At 36.5% G+C, this 24,132-nt stretch overlaps 1 protein-coding gene across 2 annotated transcripts; it reads right to left on the reverse strand.

The window, feature by feature from the left end:
- Positions 1-6,073: 6,073 nt before the first annotated feature.
- LOC100024942 (interferon-induced protein with tetratricopeptide repeats 5-like) lies at positions 6,074-23,216 on the reverse strand. 2 transcript variants are annotated; one of them, XR_001626747.2, is made up of 2 exons: positions 22,676-23,216; positions 6,074-7,208 (listed from the first exon to the last, which is right to left on the reverse strand). XR_001626747.2 is itself a non-coding variant. In XM_007478835.3 (2 exons), the coding sequence occupies exons 1-2, from the start codon at positions 22,690-22,692 to the stop codon at positions 9,764-9,766; spliced, it is 1,458 nt and encodes a 485-aa protein (XP_007478897.2). In that variant the 5' UTR covers positions 22,693-22,888; the 3' UTR covers positions 9,027-9,763. The 2 variants fall into 2 exon arrangements, 1 of the variants encoding a protein (XP_007478897.2); XM_007478835.3 differs by lacking the exon at positions 6,074-7,208 and adding an exon at positions 9,027-11,204 and having other exon boundaries at positions 22,676-22,888.
- Between the last annotated feature and the right edge of the window lie 916 nt (positions 23,217-24,132).

Here is a 24,132-nt window from a genome sequence, read left to right on the forward strand (position 1 = left end):
GAAGGGCATTCCCTCATTTTCCAATTTTTTGCCACCACAAAGAGCGCAGCTATGATTATTTTTGTACATATCTTTTTTCCTTATTATCTCTTTGGGGTACAAACCCAGCAGTGCTATGTCTGGATCAAAGGGCAGACAGTCTTTTATTGCCCTTTGGGCATAGTTCCAAATGGCCCTCCAGAATGGTTGGATCAATTCACAACTCCACCAGCAATGAATTAATGTCCCAACTTTGCCACATCCCCTCCAACATTCATTACTTTCTGTTGCTGTCATGTTAGCCAATCTGCTAGTTGTGAGATGATACCTCAGAGTTGTTTTGATTTGTATTTCTCTGATTATAAGAGATTGAGAGCACTTTTTCATGTGCTTATTAATAGTTTTGATTTCTTTAATTGAAAATTGCCTATTCATGTCCCTTGCCCATTTTTCAATTGGAGAATGGCTTGATTTTTTGTACAACTGGTTTAGCTCTTTATAAATTTGAGTAATTAGGCCTTTGTCAGATGTTTTTGTAATGAAGATTGTTTCCCAATTTGTTGCTTCCCTTCTAATTTTGGAAGCATTAGTTTTGTTTGTACAAAACCTTTTTAATTTGACGTAATCAAAATTATTGATTTTACATTTTGTGATTTTTTTCTAGCTCTTTCTTGGTTTTAAAGTCTTTCCTTTCCCAAAGATCTGACAAGTATATGATTCTGTGTTCACCTAATTTGCTTATAGTTCCCTTCTTTATATTCAGATCATTCACCCATTCTGAGTTAATCTTGGTGTAGGGTGTGAGATATTGATCCAAACCTAATCTCTCCCATACTGTCTTCCAATTTTGCCAGCAGTATTTATTAAAAAGTGGGTTTTGGTCCCCAAAACTGGGATCTTTGGGTTTATCATAGACTGTCCTGCTGAAGTAATTTACCCGAAGTCTATTCCACTGATCCTCCTTTCTGACTTTTAGTCAGTACCAAATTGTTTTGATAACCACTGCTTTATAGTATAGTTTGAGATGTTGGACTGTAAGTCCTCCTTCCTTTGCATTTTTAAATGATTTCCCTGAATATCCTTGATCCTTTGTTCTTCCAAATAATCTTTGTTATGTTTTTCTTTTTCTAATTCAATAAAGAAGTTTTTTGGTAGTTAAATGGGTATGGCACTAAATAGGTAAATTAATTTGGGTAGGATTGTCATTATTATTATTTTAGCTCATCCCACCCATGAGCAATCAATGTTTTTCCAATTGTTTAGATCTAGTTTTAGTTGTGTGGAGAGTGTTTTGTAGTTGTGTTCATATAATTCCTGTGTTTGTCTCAGGAGATAGATTCCTAAGTATTTTATATTGTCTAGGGTGATTTTAAATGGAATTGATCTGTCTAATTCTTGCTGCTGAGATGTATTGGAGATAAATAGAAATGCTGATGACTTATGTGGGTTTATTTTGTATCCTGCAACTTTGCTAAAGTTGTTGATTATTTCGACTAGCTTTTGGGTTGATTCTCTAGGTTTCTTTAAGTATACCATCATATCATCCGCAAAGAGTGATAGCTTGGTCTCTTCATTGCCAATGTTAATACCTTCAATTTCTTTTCCTTCTCTAATTGCTACTGCTAGTGTTTCTAGTACAATGTTAAATAAGAGAGGTGATAATGGGCCTCCTTGTTTCACTCCTGATCTTATTGGGAAGGATTCTAGCTTATTCCCATTGCAGATGATGTTAGCTGATGGTTTCAGATATAGACTGTTTATTATTTTTAGGAGAGGTCCTTCTATTCCTATACTTTCTAGTGTTTTCAATAGGAATGGGTGTTGTATTTTATCAAAGGCTTTTTCTGCATCTATTGAGATAATCATGTGACTTTTGTCAGCTTGCTTGTTAGTGTGGTCAATTATGCAGATAGTTTTCCTAATGTTGAACCATCCTTACATTCCTGGTATGAATCCTACCTGGTCATAGTGGATAACCCTTGTGATCACTTGCTAGAGTCTTTTTGCTAGTATCCTATTTAAAATTTTTGTATCTATATCCATTAGGGAGATTGGTCTATAGTTTTCTTTCTCTGTTTTTGGCCTGCCTGCCTTTGGGATCAGTACCATGTTTGTGTCATAAAATGAATTTGGTAGAACTCCTTCTTGGCTTATTCTGTCAAATAGTTTGTATAATATTGGGATTAGTTGATCTTTGAATGTTTGATAGAATTCATTTGTGAATCCATCTGGACCTGGGGATTTTTTCTTAGGGAGTTCTTTGATGGCTTGTTCAATTTCTTTTTCTGATATGGGGTTGTTTAGGTAATTTATTTCTTCCTCTGTTAGTCTATGCAATTTATATTTTTGTAAGTATTCAACCATTTCACCTAGATTGCCATATTTGTTGCCATATATTTGGGCATAGTAGTTTTTAATGTTTGCCTTAATTTCCCCTTCATTAGAGGTGAGGTCTCCCTTTTCATCTTGGATACTGTCAATTTGGTTTTTTTCTTTCCTTTTATGAATTAGACTGACTAGTACTTTGTCTATTTTATTTGTTTTTTTTTTCAAAGTACCAGCTTCTAGTCTTATTTATTAAATCAACAGTTCTTTGACTTTCAATTTTATTAATTTCTCCTTTGATTTTTAGGATCTCTAATTTAGTCTTCATCTGAGGATTTTCAATTTGTTCGCTTTCTAGTTTTTTAATTTGCATGCCCAATTCATTGACCTCTGCCCTTCTTAATTTGTTAGTATATGAACTCAAGGATATAAATTTGCCCCTGAGTACTGCTTTGGCTTCATCCCATAGGTTTTGAAAGGATGTCTCATCATTGTCAATTTCTTCAATGAAGTTATTAATTGTTTCTCTGATTTGTTCTTTAACTAACCAGTTTTAGAGAATTATATTGTTTAATTTCCAATTAATTTTTGACTTACCTCTCCATGTACCCTTACTAATTATTATTTTCATTGCATTATGATCTGAGAAGGTTGCATTTATTATTTCTGCCCTTTTGCACTCATTTGCAATGTTTTTATGCCCTAACACATGGTCATTTTTTGTGAATGTACCATGTGCTGCTGAAAAGAAGGTATATTCCTTTTTGTCCCTATTTATTTTTCTCCACATGTATACTAACTCTAATTTTTCTCAGCTCTCATTCACTTCTCTTACCTCTTTCTTATTTATTTTTTTGGTTTGCTTTATCTAGTTCAGATAGAGGAAGGTTCAGGTCTCCCACTAGTATAGTTTTTCTGTCTATTTCATCCTTGAGCTCCTCTAGTTTCTCCTTTAGAAATTTCAATGCTATGCCATTTGGTGCATACATGTTGAGTACAGATATTTTCTCATTGTCTTTACTGCCTTTTATCTGGATGTAATTGCCTTCCCTGTCTCTTTTAACAAAAAATTTTTTTTTTACTTTGGATTTGTCAGATATCATGATTGTGACTCCTGCCTTCTTTTTATCAGTTGATGCCCAGTAGATTTGGCTCCATCCTCTTACTTTCACCCTATGCATATCTATCATCCTCATGTGTGTTTCTTGTAAACAGCATATGGTAGGGTTTTGGATTCTAATCCACTCTGCTATTCACTTGCATTTTATGGGTGAGTTCATTCCATTCACATTCAGAGTTATGATTACTAGCTGTGTATTTCCCAGCATTTTGATTTCTACTCCTGGTCCTGCCTTTTCTTCTTTCACTATTTCCTTATACACCAATATTTGTTCATAATCAGTCCCCCTAGTTCCCACCTTTATTTTACTTCCCTTTCTATCCCCTCCCTTCTTATCCCCTCCCTTATTTTTTCCTGTAATCTTTTTAAAAATGCCTCCCCACACTCTCCCTCCCTTGTACTGTTTCCCTCCCCACCAGTCCATTTGTTACCCTTTTACTCCCCTATACGGCTCAAATCTATTCTCTGCCCCAATGGATTGGATTGTTCTTCCCTCTTTGGGTCAGTTTCAAAGAGCATAAGAGTAGAGTATTTCCTATATCCAACCTCTTTACCCTTCTGGTGTACATATATATATATATATATATACACACACATATATATGTGTATTTATGCATGCATATATCTATATACCTATTTATGTCTTGTCCTTTCAGCCTATACAGTTTGTCACTGTTGCCTCTAAGTATAATTCTTCTAGCTGCCAAGGTGATAGCAACAGTTTTTAAGAGTTACCAATGGCCTCTTTTCTTATAGGGATACATATCATTTTAACTTATTGATTCTCTTAAAAATTATTTTTGTTGTTTTGTTTTGTTTTTCTTTTTCCCCTCTTTTAGAATTACCTTTTGATGATTCTCTTGAGTTCTGTGCTTGGACATCAAATTTTCTCTTCAGGTCTGGTCTTTTCTTTACGAATGCTTGGAATTTTTCTATTGTGTTGAATGACCATACTTTCCCCTGCAAGAATATAGTCATTTTTGCTGGGTAGTTGATTCTTGGTTGTAGACCTAGTTCCCTTGCTTTCTGGAATATCATATCCCATGCCTTTTGGTCCTTCAGTGTTGATGCAGCCAGATCCTTCATTATCCTCACTGTGGTTCAGTGGTATCTGAATGATTTCTTCTTGGCAGCTTGTAATATCTTTTCTTTGGTCTGGTAGTTTTTGAATTTGGCTATAACATTCCTGGGTGTCGTCAATTCGGGATTAAATACAGGAAGTGATCTGTGGATTCTTTCAATCTTCACTTTCCCCTCCTGTTCTAGGCTATCAGGGCAGTTTTCCTGAATAATTTCCTGTAGTATTATGTCCAGCCTTTTTCTTTTGTCATGGTCTTCTGGTAGTCCAATGATTCTTAAATTGTCTCTTCTTGAATGATTTTCTAAATCATGTGTTTTGTGAATGAGATGCTTCTCATTTTCCTCAATTTTTTCATTCTTTTCATTTTGTCTTATAGTGTCCTTCTGCCTTGTGAGGTCACTTAATTCCAGTTGTTGTATTCTGGTTCTTGAAGACTGGATTTCATCCCTGGATTTTTGGTCATCCTTTTCCTTCTTGTCTGATTTTCTTTGAAGGTCGTCTTTTATCTTCTTTACCTCATCTTTCATCTCCTTTGCCTGATTTTCCAGCTGGTTGATTTTGGCTTTCAAGACACTATTTTCTCATTTTAGTTCAAGTGACTCTGTTTCCAGATGACTTATCTTAATTTTTAAGTTCTTTTCCCAATTGTCTTCAGCCTCTCTGAATTGTGTTTTGAGTTCTTCCACAGCCTGTATCCAATTTGCTGGGATTTCTGATTTATTGTTTGCTGATCTCTCCCCCTCTGTTCTGTTTGCTGAGTAGAATCTGTCTATTGTAGTTTCTTTCTTCTTTTTCTGTTGTTTGCTCATATTTATCCCTTCTTTACTCCCTGTCATTTGTCTGTGCTCTTGCTCCTATCATTTTTTTTTTTGTTTTGGGGGCTTCTGTCAGTCTCTCCTCTTGGAACTTTAACAGAAGATCTCTCAGTATAGTCTCTGAGGGAGGGTTGTTGGGGGTTTGATCTTCCCTGTCCTCTGGAGACTTTTGATTGGATTAAAGTCTAGCAGTCAATGAGAATGGGTGTGGAGCCTGGGCTTCCCTGAGTTCTGAAGACTTTTGATGGGATTAAGTTCAGCTTAGTTGGGCTGGGTGTGCTCTGAGTCCAAAACCTCCTGGAAGGCTGGAGCAAATATGGATCTCCACAGCTCTGGCCAGGCTGCCAGGTCTATGCTCCCACTCTAGCTCCTTCCCCACTGCCTATGTTGTATGCTCTGAACTTGGCACAGCCCTGCCCTCAAGGTACACCCTCCAGACCAGCACCTTTGCCTGCCCAGAAGTTCCCGCTACCGCTGGAGTCTCAGTGCTCTGGGTGGGAGGGGGGATGGCTCTTGGGACCTTTCGTCTTCCCCTTGAACCTAAGTGTTCTTGAATTGTGGCTTTTTGGGGGGGAGGGGGAGGGCATACCTTTTGAATTAAGTCCAGCAGGAGGGTTCCTTGATTCTGTCTTGTTGTTAAGTTTGATTTTCAGTCCCTTAGGAGCATTCAGTTTGTGATCAGTTAGGAAGGGTATTCAGAGGTCTGAACTTCTGCTCCTTCTAGGCCGCCATCTTGACTCCACCTCTGAATTAATCAATATTAACAATTCCTAAATTTTAATTCTTTCAACCCTCCCCTTTGATATTTTTCTCATGAATTACTTATAAATGCAAGAGTCTCTAATGTCTCCATGTATTTCATGTTTTTAGAGACAAATTGACTCACATGATTTGCCTAGAAATGTAACCTTTTGGAGAGAAGTTTCACATTATTACTTACTACTCATTGTAACATACAGTTCTGCCAATATAATCTTAAAAAACATACAACATGAGTGGTAAACTAAATGATACCATAATGATAGCCTATTGCAAGTTCTTCACAAACATAACATTTTAAATTAAAGTGCAAAATTGATGGATATTTTGCTTCTTCCACTGGGTAGACTTTGGAAGCTCCTGGGGTTGATAGACTAGCCAGGGCATCTGGTGTGGTAATTGTAGTTTCAGATGGTTGAGATATGTTCCTAGGTGTTGCTGGGAGAATAAGGAGATTTAAACAATATTCTAATTTAAGTCTGGAGTTAAAAGATTAGAATTCATCTGTCTTTACTTACAGAATACATGTTACATGTGAAAAAATAGGTGTACTACAGACCCTGTGGATTGTCATGATGAGGATCATATACCAATCATATGGACTATTGTTTAGATATTCATAGTCATTATATATCATTTTCATTCTCTGTTGGCTTTCTAACTACTATCACAGTCAAGTTGGAATGGTATTTGAACAAACTTTAATGCAATATTTAGAACACATATGAGTGAATAGTGGACCAAAAAGATGACAGTCACAATGACAAGAACCCATCTTAGTATATTAGAAAAAATGACACTCCCAGTTAACCTGGAAAGAGAACCAAGAGATCCATGATGATGAAATTGTTCTTCAGATGAAAACCCTGGTAACTATGGCTGGCACATTGACAAAATTTTCTGGAGATTGTCCCCATTAGAACAAAGGTGAAAAAGGGAACAAAGTCCTTTATTGAGTTCTGATGGTTGGATGGATAAATGAAAAAGTTCAAAGTTCTTACCTATATTAAAGTTTCCATGCTGTGGAGGTATTTCAAGCTGTTTTGTAATTGTGGTACATTTCTGGAACAAATCCACAGTTTAGGATAACTTTGAATTGGCTCTTTCTTCTAGATCAATCTCTCAGGTTCTAAGAGCATATAGGAAGACTTAATATAAACTTTAGATAATTTAATACCTCTTTCTGGCTCAAGCTTAATAATTCAGATAATATTAATGGGGCTGCAAGAAGAATATTAAATTAAGAACACACAACCCACCTCAAACTTTAGAGGATTTCATTTGTTACATCATAAGGATTGAAACTGGAAAATAAGCTTTTTCTCTCTAATAATATCATCAGATAGATATTTCAAAAAAGAAAACAATTTCACCCTCTTCAGAACTACTAATTCAATTTTACATGTAAAATTCTTAATTCAAATTTGAAAACTATGCATCACATCACATCAATTCCCCCCCCTTTGAAGATATTATTATTATATTCACATAATGTAAAGATGTTCATAATGAGATATTGTAGTATTGCTCTCCTATAAACTAAGTACCTCATCAATATAAAACCTCATGATCTCTATTATTTGTAATTCAAAGGACAGTTTAAAATGATTCCTTGATCAGTAGCATATTCCTCATATATTATTCAGTCAAAAATCACCCATTGGGTTTATCTCTTATGTTTATTATAATTAAAAAATGAAGCGTTATCACACACTTGCCCTCATCGATGGAATTTGGCATATGAGGCAAACGAGAGGGGCAAAGCAGGATTAGAACTGTTCATTAGTTTTGCATGATTTTAAGTATGAGTTATAGGTGGTCAATTGTATGACAGGATGTCTCAATCAAACTCAGAATTCACTAGGTGGAATAGTGTCTGGGAAACTAAGTCAAGAGAGAGCTATGTAAGTCTTCCCAAAATACTTCCCCAAACTATTTCCCAAGGATGGATTTCCACTGGTAGGAATTTGTTGATGCCATTCCCATTGAGCTGTCGGCATTTTTCTTGAATGATTGATACAGGAGTGGTCTGATGAGAGCTTAAACATTTATTCTTGAAATTGAAACTTAAAAGTATGTCAAACTAAGTCCCACAATATTCTGATTCAAATAGCAAAATGTCTTCAATCATATGTTAAAGAAGACATAATTCTTATGTTCATGGGACAAAAGTTTTAATGGTGTTGGTACAAATACCTATAGTACTTAGTAACAGAGAAAGTTTTCATATATGACTTGTGCTGCAGGCAAAATTCATTATATGCCTGGAGCTTCTAAAGCATTTTTAAATAAATACTTGATGGGTTTTAATGTTTAGATATGCCCTTTAGACATCCCCTTAGTCTGCCCTGTAGACAGGATAAAGGACCAGACTTAGTTATACATAGGAAGTCAATACACAGATGTTAAAGATTACTAGCAGAAGAAATGATAAAGAGGCAAGCTGTTTGAATGTTGGGTAAGTTGGACAGGTAGCTCAAATATTGCACCCTGGACTTTTATACAGCAAACACTTGCTTATGCACAGTTAACAGGTTATCTAAAATGTATTAATACTAATTAAGAGAAATGATTTCCAATTTTTTATGAGTGATCTCTGATGAAAATCACCTATTGTTTAAAATTTAAATCAAATTCCCCTACTTTGGGGGAGGTCCTATTTCCTCAAACTGTAAGCACTTTAGTGTTAACCAGCATACTCTGCTAGCTCAGGCAGAAAGTCCTAAGGAACGCACAAACAGAAAAAAGTCTTTTTTTTTTTTTAAACCCTTACCTTCCGTCTTGGAGTCAATACTGTGTATTGGCTCCAAAGCAGAAGAGTGGTAAGGGCTAGGCAATGGGGGTCAAGTGACTTGCCCAGGGTCACCCAGCTGGGATTTGAACCTAAGACCTCCCGTCTTAAGGCCTGGCTCTCAATCCACTGAGCTACCTAGCTGCCCCCCAAAAGTTTTAAAAAGATTTTGATATGCTTTTTTTCCAACAGTAAAGTCATTTATCATCATTATTATTTTCTTAATGTAAACAAACTATACCTCATGAACTATTAATAGTTTTCAAACATAGTTGCCACACACACACTTAATAATATTCTAAAGCTTCTCCCTTTTCTCCCTACAGCTTGTGGATGAAGCCAAGAGCTCCTAAAATGTATCAGATACATTTGTGATCTAATGGCTTTTACATAAAAATGGGAATTAAATAGTCTGAACAGTTTTTTCAATTTTTCACAATTTTATATTAAATTTTAAAGAAATTTAAGAGGCCTGTTTTCTAGAGCACCTTAAGATGTTTAGTTTTTTTTTTTTTCAGTAGCACTCAATTTCTGAAACTAATAATCAAATTTGCTAACATTCCATGATGATGAAGAGAGCCCTGTGAAATGGAAGAGCATTTTGTTCAATTGAATTGCTATGAGGTTTTCACATTATATAGTGCTCTTATATTTTGTTTCAAAACAAAGTTCAACTAGTTCAATTTTTTCTATTTTCCATACTTAGTCCTACCATTATACCTACAATCATTCTCTGATTCCTCAAGTCTATTTTTATTTCAATGAGATCAAAACTTTCTCAATTTTTTTCTCAATTCCAAAACTCTTTTTGCTCTATCCTCATTCTTTTCACATCCCTATGTAAACTCCTTCCTTCCTTCTTTCCTTCCTTCCATACTCTAAAATGTGGGATTTTAAATGGAGAGGCGCAGCTCTAACAGGGCACTGATATATTCAGCATTACCAGGATCCTGCTTCAGGGCCTTTTCATAATATTCTAAAGCTTCTCCCTTTTCTCCCTTCAGCTTGTGGATGAAGCCAAGAGCTCCCAAACACTTTGTATCTGAAGAATTCTGACTCATCCGTTTGGCAATTAATTTCTGTAAAGCTTCTATGAGTTTGGTGCAATTCTCAGTATTTATCTTTATCCCTTCTAAATAATGGTGAATGGCCACATCTCCAGCCCTCCTGTGAAATTCCAGGAAGCGGCTATAATGGAAATGGGCTTTTTGCTGGTCCTCTTTTCTGACAGGCTCCAGGCCCAGGGCTTTTTTAAAAAGGTCTTCTGCTTCTCTAAGCTGACCTACTTCAGAGTACATGTTGGCTAAATCTAAGTAAGCAACCAAAAACAAAGGTTTCTGCTTAATGGCTGCTTCAAAATAAAATATAGCCGATCGGACTAGCCTGTCCACTTCCTCTCTGTTCTTTCCCCTCGGCTTGTTCCTTGTGGCCTTCTTGATTTGGATCATTTGAGTCCTATAACAAAGGCCCATTTGGTGATGTAGGAAAGCAGAGGTTGGTACCAGCTTTAAGGCCTTTTTTAGGAGCTCAATAGCTTTCTCTGGGTTGTCTTCTCTGCGGTAAAATTTTGCTGCATAGCGAAGAACATAGGGCTCAGATGACACCTGGTCAAGGGCTTCCTTAATGTATTTTTCTCCTTGAGAACTTTCCTCTATATCCTGAAGCTTTAGTGCCAAGAGAACCTTCAGAAAGGTACTTTCTGGATCCAGGCTGAGTGCCTTCTTCAAAGGGCCCAGAGAAAGGCTTTTACTCCTAGTCCCATCTTTATGAAAGTCATCCATCCGGTACATGACGATGGCAAATCCAGTGTTAAATTCGGGGTGCTCAGGGTCTGCCTGCAGGGCCCTTTCAAAAGAGGCTTTGGCCCTCTCGTAATTCCTTCCTCCAAATTTGAGCAGAGACCAGCCTTTTTCACAATCAATTTCTGGAAGGTCCACCTTGTACTGGAAGGTGCTTGACAGCTTCTTACAACTTGCTTCCACCTTGTCCAAGTAAGTCTGGGCTTCGGGAAGTCTGTCTATGTGATAATAGATCCAGGCATAGTTTCCCCAGGTTATGATGCTTCGCTTTTCCACTTGCTCAGGGTAGTCCTGTTGGATGCTTTCTTCCGCGTTTTCTAAGTTTTCTAAAGCTTCCTGGTTTTGGCCCCTGAGATGTTTCACATAGGCCAGTAAATTGTAAAGGGTCATTTTGGATTTAATGGATAGATATTCTACTTGGTTTTCAATTCTGTCTTCTGTTTCAGGCAGCTCTGTGGCTTCTTGGGGCAAGTTCCAAGTGAAGTGACATTCAAGCTCTAGCAGCGAGTTTTTAAGATAATTCTTAGTTATTTCCCTATAAGAGATGAAATCCAATTTAGTTTCATAGACAAGAGGGGAAATAGTTAGGAACTCGTAATTCCAAATGACTATATATTTTTCTTATAGTTTTTTTTAGTTAAAATTTTCAATTACAAGTAGCAATAATTTTTGACAAATTTTCTGATATCTTGTAACTCAGATTCTCTTCCTACCTCCCTCCTCCAACCCCCCTAAATAATGCCAAATAAATAATGTTAAATATACAACAAATAAATAAAAAGAAATTAAAGAAATAAAAATAATCGGATACAGTTTTATATCAATGCTTTAATGCAATACATATTTTCATATTCCCTGTGTCACAACTGAAAACACATATCACATATACAATAAAAAACAAAATGAAAGATGGTGTGCTTTGATCTGCAAATTCTAATACTTCTTTGATAGACTCTGGGGATACCAATTGAATAGTGAAGATTTCCTGGCCCTAAAGACATTTAACTTGAGGTAGAGAGGGTCAGAGATTCCATACATACTCAGCATAGGAAATATAAAGGATATAACATTTATACATTAAATACATTTGGAGGCATATCACTATCATCCTGTGTTTCATTGTGTTTTTATTACTTTTGTCTCCTGCTTAGAAATATTTCAATAAAATACCTATTATTCATTGACAAAAGATTCTTAGGAACAGAGAGGACAGTGGATTTTTTTTTCTATTGAGGGCACATGATCCAATGAACAAATTGTGGGTCACAGAAGGAAAAAAATATTTTTTAATAAAAATGTTTCCACCCACTGGATTTTAAAATTAAAGACGAGAAACAAAAAAATTGTATTTAACTAATATGATTTAAAAATTAATTCTATATTGTGGGCAATCAAGAATAGGAAAAACTAGAGGAGGGCTAGAGACAAGGAGAATGAATATTTTTACTACTTGTGTGACATTTAGGCAAAGTCACTTCCTCTTCCTAGATGCCCTCTGTGAAAAGCTGTCTATGCTTGCTATCTGAGGGAAAAGAGGAGAAAATAGAAAATGATATTAAGGGATTCTGAAATGAAAAGTAGTGGGGGGGGGAGAAGGCTGTTCTTGGGCTTCTACTGAAATCTGTAAAATGAATGGTTTAAATTAATTGAAATCTAAAGTCCTTTTCAGTTCTAATTTGTGGGATTGTATCACTGTAATCAAGGTATGAAGAAGGGAAAGATAGCCTAATAGAAAGACATAGAAAATTGATAGAGATTAGAAAAGTGGGTGGGCTGCCTATGGGATTTCCAAAAACTTCTCTGATTTGGGGAACTCCCTGAGATTCTACAAAACACTTGCCACACAACTAAAACTAGACTTGAGCAATTGGAAAAACATTAACTGCTCATGGGTAGGACGAGCCAATATAATAAAAATGACCATCCTACCCAAACTTATTTATCTATTTAGTGCCATACCCATGGAACTTCCAAAAAATTTCTTTACTGATTTGGAAAAAACCATAACAAAGTTCATTTGGAATAACAAAAGATCAAGGATATCCAGGGAAATAATGAAAAAAAAACACACACAAATGAGGGGGGCCTTGCAGTCCCAGACCTCAAACTATATTACAAAGCAGCAGTCATCAAAACAATTTGGTACTGGCTAAGAGACAGAAAGGAGGATCAGTAGAATAGACTGGGGGCAAGCGACCTCAGCCAGACAGTATACAATAAACCCAAAGATCCCAGGTTTTGGGACAAAAATCCACTATTCAATAAAAACTGCTGGGAAAATTGGAAGACAGTGTGGGAGAGATTAGGAATTGATCAACACCTGACACCCTACACCAAGATAAATTCAAAATGGGTGAAAGACTTAAATATAAAGAAGGAAACCATAAGTAAATTGGGTAAACACAGAACAGTATACACGTCAGACCTCTGGGATGGGAAAGACTTTAAAACCAAGCAAGACATAGAAAGAATCACAAAATGTAAAATAAATAATTTCGACTACATCAAATTAAAAGGCTTTTGTACAAACAAAACCAATGTAACTAAAATCAGAAGGAAAACAACAAATTGGGAAAAAATCTTCATAAAAACCTCTGACAAAGGTTTAATTACTCAAATTTATAAAGAGCTAAATCAATTGTACAAAAAATCAAGCCATTCCCCAATTGATAAATGGGCAAGGGACATGGATAGGCAGTTTTCAGATAAAGAAATCAAAACTATTAATAAGCACATGAAGAAGTGTTCTAAATCTCTTATAATCAGAGAGATGCAAATCAAAACAACTCTGAGGTATCACCTCAGACCTAGCAGAGTGGCTAACATGACAGTTATGGAAAGTAATGAATGCTAGAGGGGATGTGGCAAAGTAGGGACATTAATTCATTGCTGGTGGAGTTGTGAACTGATCCAGCCATTCTGGAGGGCAATTTGGAACTATGCACAAAGGGCGATAAAAGAATGTCTACCCTTTGATCCAGCCATAGCACTGCTGGGTCTGTACCCCAAAGAGATTATGGACAAAAAGACTTGTACAAAAATATTCATAGCTGCACTCTTTGTGGTGGCTAAAAATTGGAAAACGAGGGGATGCCCATCAATTGGGGAATGGCTGAACATATTGTGGTATATGTTGTTGATGGAATATTATTGTGCAAAAAGGAATAATAAAGTGGAGGAATTCCATGGAGACTGGAACGACCTCCAGGAAGTGATGCAGAGCGAGAGGAGCAGAACCAGGAGAACATTGTACACAGAGACAAACACACTGTGGTATAATCGAACGTAATGAACTTCTCCATTAGTGGCAGTGTAATGTCCCTGAACAATCTGCAGGGATCTAAGAGAAAAAATACTATCCATAAGTAGAGGACAAACTGTGGGAGTAGAAACACCGAGGAAAAGCAACTGCCTGACTACAGCGGTTGAGGGGACATGACAGAGGACAGACTCTAAACGAACACTCTAATGCAAATATTAACAACATGGCAATGGGTTCGAATCAAGAATACATGTGATACCCAGTAGAATCACACATCGGCTACGGGGGTGGGGGAGAGGCAAAGAAAATGATCTTGGTCTTTAATGAATAATGCATGGAAATGATGAAATAAAATACTATAAAATTAAAAACAAAAATAAAAAAAAAAGATTTACAATCCCCCTTGATGATCATTGGGAGACTAGTCTTCCCATTGATCATTTAACATAATCAATTTGCAATCCTAAATGCACTTCTAACTATAGATATACACAATATTCGATTTTTAAGAGGAATTAGAATAGTGAGGGAGGAATAGTAAAGAAAAGAAAGCAAAACCAAAGTTTTGCTAGGCACATTGACAGAAAGCCAAATTAGGGGCAATGCCTTTTGGCATAAATGTGTACATCTACAATAAATGTTCAAAGTTCAGTTCAATCAATCATATCCAAAGTTCATTCTTGATCTTCTTGATGAAGTGTAGGTTTTCTGGCATCTTTCTGCAACAGTTCATTCTCTGGATATAAAAGTTTCAAGCTTCTTTCTTGAAGATCTTTTTCTAGAACAAAATCAAAATCTTGAATTTTTATAAAAGTACAATCTTAAACATAAAATAAAAAATTCTTAGATTTTAAATTAAAATACAATCCCCCCCTGAAGTAGGTGTTAAAAAACATCCAGTTCAACTCAGAATGCAATGTTGAGTTATGGGGGTGTATGAGTCAATTATCAAAAGAAAAGAAAAAAACAATCAAAAACATAAGGAAAAAAATTCAAAATAGGCCCTTGTATAGGTCCAATATAAAGTAATTTCTATCCCACAAGTATGTAGGACAGAATGCAGTAATATTTCACTTACTCATTTGTAGCCAAGACTACAGGAAGTTGCCATATATAAGAAGAAAAGAATTAGAATTTTATTTTGATAGGGAAGCATCATTCCCTCATCTGACTTTTTTGTCATTCTCAGGGATATAGGGAGCCAGCATGATAGTCAAACTTTGTACTTGTATGAGTACTTCACAAAGAGTGTAGATACAAGGAAGTCCTACGACTTAATGTATGTCAAGTGTCGCAACCTTGAGTCTCACATTAGTATTTCCTGTGTGGTCTTTTTGTCATTATTCAGGTTAAGTCTGTGCTCCTTGTTTTCATCCCATTTTCTGGAATCAGATACAAACATTAATCACAGTCCTGTAATATTTTATCAATAAATGGCAGGTTCCCATAGTTTAAAGCTTTTGCATTGACATTATAGCAAGAATATATGTGTATATATTAACTTGTATTACTGCAGAAAAATATTGATATTAATTATGTGTACCTTTAGTACAAGAAATGAGAAAAAAATAAAATATTTTGATCAAAATAAAAGAAAAGCAATGATAAAAAATTAAGGAAAAAATCAGTAATTCAATGTGTCTCTCGAAAAACAGAATCAATTTGTTTATGGATTATTATCTTCAATTCATGTGATAAGATACAGTCAATCAGTCTCAGCAGAAGATGCTTTCTTCACATGTGAGCAGTGAATCTAAGAGTCCTTTTCTCCAATTTTTATAGATGTTGGAGTAGTTAACAATATTTGGAATGGTCCTTCCCATGAAGGTTGAGTTGTTCCAGTACACTTGAAATTCTTAATATAAACTTTGTCTCCTGGGTTCAGGTCATGCAGAGAAAAGTCTAGTGGTCCAGCTTGTACTGCAGCTCCGAATACCTGAAGTTCACGTAGTTTGTGCTGTAACTCCTGTATATAGGAAGCAATAGTAATATCTCCCCCTAATCGTGATGTATATGCAGGGAAAAAGGTTTAGCCTGTATAGGCAGATGTCCAAAAAGCATCTCAAATGGTGAGATGTATAAGTCTCCTCTAGGCCTGCTTCTAAGATAAAATAGGGCCAGAGGGAGAATATCAGGCCATTTTAAATGGGTCTCAGTGCATAATTTGCCAATCATAGTTTTAAGTTCTTTGTTCATCCTCTTCTACTATTTGGAGTGGAGAAAAAACTGAAAAAGTTTAATTAATATCAACAAAATCAATACAATCTAAGAAGAATCATCTGAATTATATTGGGAAGTTCCTTGGGCACCCTCCTGAAGGGCACCTCTCTGAGGGTCATTAACACCTCGAGTATGTTTTGGATGAGCTCCATTTCTTATATTTTGTTGTTGGGTATTATCATTTTCTTCATTTGGAGCATTGTCATTATTTTCCCAGTTCCTACTTCTATAATTCTGGTTTCTAAAGTTCTTATTTCTATATTCTTTATAGTTATTTCCATAATCATTATTATAATTTCTAAAATTTCTAGAATTCTGGTTTCTATGACCATTATCATCATTATAGTTGTTCTGGTTTCTATGACCATTATCATCATTTCTATAGTTATTATTTCTAAAGCTATTATTAAACTGCATATTCATTCCAATCATCTTAAGAAAGGTTCTACATTCCATCATCTTGTGGCCCTTCTCACAGAAGTGGCAAGTTACTGATTTATTTGTGAATTCCTGCAAAGGGGCTATAGTCTCTACCTTATTTTTCAATTGTCTCTTTAACATTTCAATTTCTTTCTTTAAATCTTCCACTGGTGTATCATCTTCCTCAGGTCTTTTTACACGACCTTTATAAACGTAGGTTGCTATTCTCCTCAGTTCATCGAGGTCCATAGAGTCCCAATTAGGACAGCTAGCTCTAAAGTAGTCTTTTACCACTAAACAACAATTCTTAGCAAATTGCCTACGTATTTGTCTTCTCTTTGTGGTCGCCATAAACTGTCGTATTTAAAATAGTTGTCTGCCATAAACTGTAATAATTAAAATGGTTGATGTTGTAAACTGTAGTGAGTTAAAATGGTGGAAGATATAAATTGTGATAGATATAAGAGAGGGTGAATAAATTTGACTGCAGAAAATATGTTTCACTACAGTGTCTTGGTTTTTAAATCAAATATCAGGTGGTCGCCAGGGAATATATTCCCACATTTTGAATATGCCCAAATCAACTGGGTTTTATAGAGAATTTAATTAATACAAATGTGGAATTGAAGAAAAGAGAGAAATAGAGAAAAAGGAAATAAGTATGAGAAAAGAATAGGTTGGCCCAGGGCAGGCCTGGCCAACCCAGGCCTAAGCCTTAAGAGAGAAACCAGTCAGTTATCACTCACCACAAGATTTGTCTTAAGCAAGGATGTCTGGGGAACAGAGTCTCCCCAGAGGAAGTTCCAGCCAGAGTCAGCCACCCAAGGGACTTCTTTTCAAGAGATCTTCAAAGGGCCTCCTCCAAAAGGATCTATCTCCAAGGAATCCCTTGCTCAAGAGATTCCTTTTCTTATATAGGGGTTTTTTTCCTATGTCACCTCCCCTAAGTTCTTCCATCTACCACTCACCATAGATGTTTTCTAAAAGACAGCCCATCTGAATTCCAGCTAAGTCGACTAATCTCCTCAGTAAGTCTGAACCAGGGAAAACACTGCTGTGTCGACTAATCCCCTCAGTAAGTCTGAACCAGAGAAAACACAGCTGAGTCGACTAATTCCATGAAGAGAAAACCTGCCCGACCTTTATAGGTACCTAGCATCCCATTGTATCAATTCTAAAAACAGGCATGGCTCAAAGAACTCCCTGCCTCATCATAAGCATGGGTCCAAGTACTTTCATTGTTTAGCAAGGAGTTTTCTCCCCTAAAGCAGACTTAAGTACAGGTGGAGTAGAGGTCCTCCCATTTCTGATCCTGGCAAGTTCTCACAGTCAAAATGGGGAATGTTCCTAGTAGGGAATTGTTCCAATTGAGAAGTCCCTGATAGGGAAATTTTTAACATTCACAAGTCTGAGAAATTTCAAGATTTACACTATCTATCAGAGAATTTTTGAGACAATAAGAGATGGAAAGCATTGTGAAATGTAAAATGGATAATTTTGGATATATTAAATTGTAAAGTTTTTTTTTTACAAATAAAACAAAGTTGCCAAGATGAGAAGGTAAGCAGAAAATTGGGGAGAGGAATTTTATAGATTGTCTCTTGGATAGAGGTCTCATATCTTAAAATGTAGAGAGAATTGTGTCAAATTTATAAGAATGAGAGAGAGAGCAGCTGGGTAGCTCAGTGGATTAAGAGCCAGGCCTAGAGACAGGAAGTCCTAGGTTCAAATATGACCTCAGACACATCTTGGCTGTGCGACCCTGGGCAAGTCACTTAACCCCCATTGCCTAGCCTTTACCACTCCTCTGCCTTATTGATTCTAAGGTGGAAGGTAAAGGTTTAAAGAAAAATAAAAAAAATTTAAATGAATGAGAGCTCCTCTCAGTTTGTAAATGGGCAAAAGATGTGAACACACAATTTTTGGATTACAAAATCAAAGCCATATATAGATATATGAAAAAATGCTCTAAATCACTACTGATTAGAAAAAATACAAAACAAAACAATTCTGACATATCTTCTACTCATCAAACTGGCCGAAATGAGAAAAAGGCAAAACGACCAATGCTTGAGGAAATATAAAAAACTGGACACTAATATATTGTTGGTGGAACTGTGAACTTATAAACAGTTTTGGAGGGCAATTTGGAATTACATCCATGGAATTATAAAACAGTGTATACCTGTAGACTCAGCAATATCATCTCTGAGTCTATTTCCCATGTTTATCAGGGAAAAAGGAAAACAATCCCTATGTTCCAAAATATTTATAGTATCAAAGAATTGGAAAGTGAGGGGATGTCCATCAATTGGGGAATGACTTAACAAATCATTGTTAAGGAATACTGATGCACCCTAAGAAGTGATGAATGGGCTCTTGGAAATAACTACACAGGATAATGGACAGTGAAATGAGTAGGACCAAGAGAACATAATGCACAGCTACAGAATTAATACTGAAAGAATAAATTGTGAATGTCACCTCCAGCAAGTGAACTGAAAAGGATAGCCTGAATGACTTAATTTGTATGAACATGTCAGTCTCCCATTTGATATCTTTTGTGATATGAGGAAGGTGGGGAGGAACTAAAAAATAAAATAAATGCATTTAAATTAATTTATTACAATACATAGTTAATATGATATTAAATACAGAAATAATAAAATTACATTGAACATTAAAAATGATATTTTTGTTTTGATATCACTTTCATTTCTAATTGTACTTCTTCTTCATCTCTTCATCCTCGGAATAAAGAATAAAAAAGAGAGGAGAAAAAACTCAATTCAGGAAAACTATCTAGCAAATCATGCACATTTGACAGTATAAGGAATGCTACATAACTGTACTCTCACCCTTGCAAAGAAGAGAGATTCAGTACCATTTAAAGATGTGGTGATGCTGAGGTCACACATGATGGTGAATGGGGGGGACACATTTCCCACTTTGAGGTGTTCTTGCTATTTTATGTTCTTCATTTTAGACTTGACACTAGACTACCTAAGATGCCCACACCACAGTTTCTGCCCTATTTATTCTCTCTAATCAACCTTTGACACAATCTAGTTCTCAGAAAAACAAAATTTTCCTCTGACTCTTATCATGGATAGGATTATTTGGAAAAAAATGAGCATTTTTCCTATAAATTTCTTCATTCAGATATACACTTTTTGCTGCTATTACTGTATAGTGAAAAAGAGCCTTGGCTCTGGACTCAATAGAACCTGTGTTCAAATGCTGGACACTGATCTAAGATCATATGGTAGGGTCAAATTTTTATTTTTGAATATTCTTAGTGGTACTGTTTTTTTAATTAATTTATTTGTTTATTTGTTTATTCCTATAGGCATTACAAAAGGCATCATTTGCCAAAAAGATACATTTATATTTAAAACTAGGTCTTGTTTATTTCTATTTTTCAGATTTCCCTCTGGAGGCAGACACACATTCTTCAAACAATATTTCTATTGCTGTACACAATGCCATTTTGATTCTGCTCACTTCATTCTTCATAATTTCATGTCCATTTAAAAAATTAAGATGTTATCTTTTCCAACAGTGAAGTACTATTTCACCACAATCATATGCCCCAACTTAGCCACATTTAGCCATTCCTCAATTGATGAGCATGAGCATCCTCTCAATTTCCAGTTCTTTGCCACAACAAAGCTACTGTAAATATTTTAGAACATATAGGTTCTTTTTCTTTTCCCTTTGATCACCTGAGGACATAAATCTAATAGGAGTAATATTTTATTTTGGGATATTTTTAGCAACACTTAAAAAATAATCTTTTGTTTTCACATCACTTTCACTTCCAATCATACCCTTTCTTCATCTCCTCCCCCGACTTCTAACCCAGAAATAATGAATAAAAAAAGAAAGGAGGGAAAAACCAAGTCAGCTATTACTTGTCTGTGTGATGCAGAGTCTGTCAATCAATTCTTCTGACCTGTATATAAAATGAAAGGATTAGCCTAGGTCCCCTCTGAATTTCTGCTCAGTTCTAGATCTAGGATCCTATGATCTATGCAGAATGGGTATACTGAGGGATCAGCTATGTAGGTTTATAGGAGAAAAACAGAACCTGTCTTACCCTGAAACACTGTTGTGTTTCCTCTGAAGACATATGAAACCTCATAAAACCTCAGCCTACAAGTGGATATTTACAGCTTCAACACTGAATCAAAGTGGGATGGGTCTAGAATAGGCTGTAAAATAGCTAAAGGACTTGAACCCAGAGAGTCAACCCTAAGTAAGGGACATCCATATATAACTGGCAGATTTTAAACCTAACATTAGCTACCATATACACAAACCTAGAGCCCACAAGATTCTGGAAAAAACTTAGTATCTTCTTTTGGATTAAGAAGCCAGAAAGCCATCTTCCCTCTTATGGTTTCCTTTTGACTTTATTTTGAACCTGTGTTCAGGGGTTACACCAATAAAAGTCTTCTGAGGATAAGAACAAAGGAAAGGAAGAAATATTTACTAATTCTCATGCAAGCTTCTTTGGGGATACACAAAAAGTGTCAAAACCTCTTTTCTCTCCAGGGTTTTCCAAAGCAATTAGAGAGAAATGATTGGCAGGTATGAAAAGAAAAGGCAACATGCCTCAAAAGCAGAATGGCCTATGCCAATGGGATGCAAAGTAAGGGAGAGATCAAAGCAGGGCTAGGTTAATCAGGAACATCTTTCAGGAGCAAAGAAATCTGTAGGAGCTAGGTCTTAGAACAAACAGGCAATGGTGAGAGCTGACTAGAAAAGAGGGAGGACAGCATTGACAGCACACAACTACATGGCAACTGTTAACTCTCTGCTGTATCCCAGGAGTTTGGACATGACCCTGAGCAGTCCTGGCTTTATCCTTTGTGCACAGATACCTACCCTGGCATGAGAATTTACCTACCATCACAGGGAGGGACACTGATGACTCTGTCTCCCACTACACTCAGATAACATTGATTACCACTGCTAGAAAGGGAAAATCATAATGCTAGAAGATTCCAAAGTCCTACTTATACAAATATGTAAGACAAATCCCCTAGCCCAAGAGGTTTACAGTCTCTGAGGGGGCACTTTTTGACATAGTGACAATCAGTTTTATCATTGCTCTTTTATTCATTCATAACATCATAATCATCATTCATAACAAAAACAAGCAGAAACCCATTCCTCCAAACACTTATTTAGGACCCTTACATCTCCCTGAACTAAGAGGACTCCTGCTATCATTACTTTCTTTTTTTAAAGTAAATCTCTCTCTCTCTCTCTCTTTCTCTCTCTCTCTCTCTCTCTCTCTCTCTCTCTCTCTCTCTCTCTCTCTCTCTCTCTCTCTCTTCCACTGCCCTCCCTTTCCCTCTTTCTCCCTCCCTCCCTCTCTCCCTTCCCCCCTTTCTCTTTCTCTCTCTCCCTCCCTGTCTGCCTCTGTTTCTGTTTTCTCTCTCCCTCCCTCCCTATCTGTCTCTGTTTCTGTCTGTCTCTGCCTGTCTGTCTGTCTCTGTCTGTCTCTGTCTGTCTCTGTCTCTCTCCTCTCCTCTCTTCCTCCTCCTCCTCCTCTCTCCCCCTACCCCTTCTTCTCAGTATCTATCTATCTAAACTAATATCTAATACTGTGTATTGGTTCTAAGATAGGAGTGGAAAGGGTCACACAATGGGTTTTAAGTGACTTGCCCAAAGTCACACAGTTAGGAAATATCTGAGGTCAAATTCTAATCTAGGACTTCCTGTCTCTAGGTCTGGGTCCCATCAGTATTTTCTTTCTCAAAAATTGATCTTTATCTGAAATCTAGAGCTATCCTTGTCAAGGCTACTTGTTTTCTTAGTTTTCTCAAGGAAAGTTGGCAGCCTCAATTAGAAAAGAAGATGGAAAGCAAAAAAAGCTATGAAGCAGCCTGGTATTAGGTTATTATTTCTGTTATTCAACTATGACAAAGCAAATATTGGAGGGTATAGCACACACACACACACAGTCACATGCCTTCAGAGAATAACAGAATTGCTTTAAGATTAGAATTCAAGAAAAAAAAATTTGTTTGGGTAATCAGATGCACTGCTCTGCATTTCACACAGAGAGGAATAAAAGAATAAGAGCCATTTACCTCTGATTGGTTGCCATATTGTCCTCAGTCCTGTAGACCTGTAAACTGGTCTTTGCTTCTCAGATAGCTTTCTATAGGGCTGTGCTGAACTGGATTTCTCAGGAATGAAGAGGAGCTCAATTCATGGTTCCTTATCTCTCCCTGGGAATCTTGCCAACATTGCAAAAGGGAACTCCCCAAGAGAGACTAGAGAAAAGGAAACTAGAAAGAAAAACTTATTACTGATTTCCTATTATTAATCACATACCTTTTCCTCTATAACTTCCTAGCTTCTACCAGTGACCATGTATCCACAGATGTCCCATATTTAATATGGCATTACAGGCAAACTTATTCCATTCTTTTTTAGTTTGGGCATTGTTAAATTTATGGTTGGACTGAATATATTTAATTGGTTGCCAGAGATTTAATTACTAAATCCCAAAAATGAATTACTAAAGTCAGAATGGAATTTGTGGCAGTTTATTTTACAGTAGAGGGAAAATACTAAGGAAGAGATAAAGAGAAGAAAAGGGGGGAGAAAGAAAGAGAGAGAAAAGGGTTAAGATAGAGACAGGGACCCCCTTTTCCCACTTTCCTTTTCCCATTCTTCCCTGCCTATTATTCCTTTTGTATTACCTGATTGAATTAACATTAAAAGTTATTTGTTCCCCAAGCTGAGTGTGAGTAAACGGATCAAGAGGAGACCTTTTGAACTCAAGTAGTGGAGGGGTGGCAAGAGAGTCAAGAGTGAATTGGGGAGAGCAGCTTTAGCTAAGGAGGGAAGGCAGAAGGGGGGGAAATCTTCAAACCCCCTCTCCTCTCTCTGAGCCAACCCATTATATCTGCTGTCTCCCCTGTACCCCGCTTTGAGAAGGGGGGTTCTCCTCTCTCTTCCCTCTCTCTATACCTCAGGTCCAAGCCTCCCTCTTTGGGGGTACATCCCTTTTATATATATATATATACATATATATATATATAAACAGTTGACAACCCAGATTTAAAAGGACCCCCATTTATTTAAAAAATAATAACCTTTAGTGACTGTCACTAACTGCCAACAACTGAAGTTGTCAATTACAATTCCTGAGGCGAGCAGCCTTTGCCATTGACTCTGGCTAGCAGTTTCCACACAGGATCAAAAACATCTTGATTCCTTGTGGGGGGGTGGGGAGAACAAGTCAGTTACCAACTGCCACTCTGGTCAGTTATGAAACTGAGAGAGTGAAGCTATTGTAAAGGGAGACTGTACTATCTAGCTAGAAGCAAAGCTTGAGGGGAAAACAACCATTTTCTAACTGTTAACTCCTGGCAGTTAGAACCTAGAAAAGATCTACTGGGAAACATGTTACAACTAATACTGTGGTCTTCTGTGCTAGGAATAATTGCCATTGATTGGGGCTAATGTATCATTTATAATTCAGTGGCAGGGATGATAGACAATGTTCTGGGGACATTAACCAATATGACTATGGGAT

The sequence above is a fragment of the Monodelphis domestica genome, chromosome 1 (genome assembly GCF_027887165.1).
Source record: "Monodelphis domestica isolate mMonDom1 chromosome 1, mMonDom1.pri, whole genome shotgun sequence".
In the NCBI taxonomy this organism is placed as follows: Eukaryota; Metazoa; Chordata; class Mammalia; order Didelphimorphia; family Didelphidae; genus Monodelphis; species Monodelphis domestica.